General features: G+C 29.2%; 1 protein-coding gene across 1 annotated transcript; it reads left to right on the forward strand.

The window, feature by feature from the left end:
• Positions 1-163: 163 nt before the first annotated feature.
• Chro.20054 (hypothetical protein) lies at positions 164-2,932 on the forward strand. The annotated part of the gene is made up of 1 exon (XM_660247.1): positions 164-2,932. One exon carries the CDS (start codon positions 164-166, stop codon positions 2,930-2,932), a length of 2,769 nt encoding a protein of 922 aa, XP_665339.1.
• The last annotated feature ends 731 nt before the right edge of the window (positions 2,933-3,663 follow it).

The following is a 3,663-nucleotide window of genomic DNA, read 5'->3' on the forward strand; positions in this document are numbered from 1 at the left end:
TTATTGGAGAAAAATTTGGAAACCACATCATTATATAAAAATATCAAATGAATTAATAAAGATATTGAATAGAATAATAATACATAATTCATTTCATAAATTATTAAGAATAACATTTTATTCATATAAATATAATAAAAATGAAGATAAGAATTTGATTAATATGATAAGAATGAATAATAATATAATAATAAATAAAAGAATTGGATATAGTTATTATATGGAATGTAGATGTACTAGTAATGAATTAATAAGAGGATGTTTATTGTTAAAAGATAATAAGTTATGGATAATGAATATATTATCAAAAATACAAGAAATAAGAAATAATACAATATATGATATGTTATTAAGAATGAGAGAATATATAAGAATAAGAAAGAATTATGAGAAAGGTATAAATGATTTGGAGAAGAATTTAAGAAGAATAATACTATCAAGAGTTTGGATAGAGATGATTAATAATATAGAAAGAATATGGATTTTAGGAAGATTAATAATAATAATAAGAAATAGAAGAGAGGAGAGAATAAAGAGACAAGTATTAATAAGATGGGTGAATAAATATAATGAGAATTATAGGAATAAATGTATAATAGAATATATGAGAAGAATATATGGTAATACAATAAAGATTAAATGTTATTTAATTTGGTCAATAAAATTTGAGATAATAAAAAAGAAGAAGAGATTAAGAGAAAGATATGAGAGATATTTAAGAGTTTATATAATAGAATATACAATAAGAAGAATGAATGAATATTATTTATATAATAAATGGTTAATATGGTGTAAGAAAGCTTATGATAGAATAGAATGGGTACATGACTTTAGATTAAAATCGATATTATTTATAAATTGGAGAAGATATTCAAAAAAGCAGAGAATATTAAGGGATGAATTATATATATTATATAATAAAGTAAAGATAAGAAAGAAAGGATATATATTAATAGAATGGGTGAATAGGATAAGAATATTATTAAGAATGAGAAATGATGCTGAGAATTATTATTTGAATAATATAATATATAGAAGAAGATTTAAAGATTGTTTTAATATATGGAGAGGATTATCATTAAGATTAAGAAATCAAAAGAAGAAGATAATGGATTATTTGGAGAATAAGAATAAGAATTTGAAGATTACATGTTTTAAACTTTGGAGATTTTTTATTTATTATAGAAAGACAAGGAATTCAAGATTTGAGAAGATAACAAATATAATAAGATTGAATCATTTAAATATGATGGTTTATAGAATATTTTATTCATGGAAATTAAAGATGATAGAATTAAGATCTTTAAAGAATTCAATATTTTCATTTTGGAATTCTGGTATGGGTTTGGAGATGGATGAGAGTGGATTGGGAGTGGAGGATGATGAGAGGGGAGGAAGAAGAGGGAGGGGGGTTGGAGGAAGAGGAAGAGGAAGGGGAGGGATGGGAGGAGAAATGGTAAGGGGAGAAATGGTAAGGGGAGAAATGGTAAGGGGAGAAATGGTAAGGGGAGAAATGGTAAGAGAAGAAATAGAAGAAGGAAGAGGGGAAATAAAAGAAAGAAGAGAGATGAACGAGCTCATTTCTCCATCAACTTTTAATTCTCCTTCTCAATACTCTTTGGAGTTTTCAGTGGATTCACTTTCATTGAAGTTAAAAGAGGAGGAGGATGGTGGAGGGGAAGAAGATTTGAATAATGGAGAGAAAAGAAGAAAAGGAAGGGTGGAGAATAAAGATGTTGAGAGAAAGGATTATGGATTCATGAGTATATTTTCATCAAGTGGAAATTCTTCATTAGAGTTAGTATCACAAAGGTTGGAATCAAAACGTCAAGATGATTTGAGAGGTGTAGTTAAAGAAAGGGAAATTCAAGGACAACCAAAGAATAATTATGGGAATTCATCTCCATCATCTACTCGTGAATATGTTAATAGGTTACTTTCCTCTTCTTCTTCTTCTTTGTCTGTTTTATCCAATATTTCGGAAAAAGTTTCAATAAAAGAGTCTCCATATACTAATTCCAACACAAGAAGATCTCCTAATTCTTATTCAAAAGCTAGAAGATCATTTTCACCTTTCCTTCAGTATTCTGTGTCTTCTTCTTCTTCCTCCTCTTTACAGTCACTATCATATTCGGATGGTGACTTGGAGATTGATGAACTACATTCTGCAACAAAGTTAAAAATAAATAGAACTCGTAAGAATCAAAATTCGTTAGACTGGAATTCACCTTCATTATCTCCACAACCACTACCATCTTCATTATCTCCTCCACCAGTAACTTCATCATCTCTACACCCTTCATTATCTTCTTCACCGCCTCCAATATCTCGACAATCTCTATCTTTACCACGACAGCAATCTAATCCATCTTCACCTTCACTTCCACCTCCATCTTTACCTCCTCCTCCTCCTCAGTACTCGAGTTATAAATCTTCAAATTCAAGTAATAATGATTCAATGATAAGAAATCGATCAAATTTATCTTCAAGGTTACCTCTTCCATTTCCAATTCCTATTCAACAACAGCCACAATTACAGATGGTAAATCAGGATATGAAACAATTGTATGATTCAAATTTCACTTCTTCTTCTTCTTCTTCCTCTTTATCTTACTTTTCCTCTGCTTTCTCACCCTTTTCTTACTCAAAGAAAATTACTGAAGATCCAAATTCATTATTAGTAAAACTTGATACTGATACAAATCAAACAATTAAAGATCTTCCTCAAGATCCTTATCATATCTCAAGTTCTAGTCCAATCTTTAAAACAATCAAGACTGATTTAAACAATATTCCTAATCAAAACCTTAAAGATGGCCAACAAATTGAGTCCAATCTAAACATAAAACCCACTCATTCTCAAAACAATAATATATTTACTTCCTCTATTTCTTCCTCTTCATCCTCATCTTTTTCTTCTCAGTCTCCATAATGACACCACTTATTACGAATATCTCTATTAACTCAACTCAATGTCACCAAAGTGACAACACTCTTAAAACTACCATAACAAAGCCATTCTTAACACCACCATAAAGACACTATTCTTAACACAACTCACAATATCACTATTAAAATCACTCCTAACTCCACTGTTACTCTATTACTATTTTCAGTTTTATACCCCAAAGCTAATTTCTTTTAGTCCCATTACCACTACCAAGAATTCCCGCCCACTTCTATGCATGCACAGATTTTACAACTTACGTGTCAATTGACACGTAAGCTGCATGCAAAAATTATTAATTTATATTGAAAGAGGAGAAAGGGAGGAAAAAAAAGAGACAGGAGGGAACAGAAAATGCATAGCAAGGCAAGACAAAGCAAAGCAAAACAAGGTAAAACTAAGCCAAGTTTATTTTAATTTTATCCGTATGCAATTATTATTACTGCTATTGCTATTACTATTACTATTATTATTACTATTTTGAAATTTTTAAATAATAGAGTAATAAATATGGGGAGGTGAAATATTATAATTCTATTTATTTTATTCTCTTCTCTGAATGTAATACTCGTTTACTTGATTCTTAATTCAAGCACTCATATCTAAAATAAATCCATACTTGACAGAATCAGGATCATTTAGTTTTCGAGGATCAATTTGAGCTCCAAATGTTGCTGAGATATTTCTTGTAAAATTATGAGTCAAAGAATATGCCA

This window comes from Cryptosporidium hominis (genome assembly GCF_000006425.1).
Source record: "Cryptosporidium hominis TU502 chromosome 2 CHRO012013, whole genome shotgun sequence".
NCBI classification, from domain to species: domain Eukaryota; phylum Apicomplexa; class Conoidasida; order Eucoccidiorida; family Cryptosporidiidae; genus Cryptosporidium; species Cryptosporidium hominis.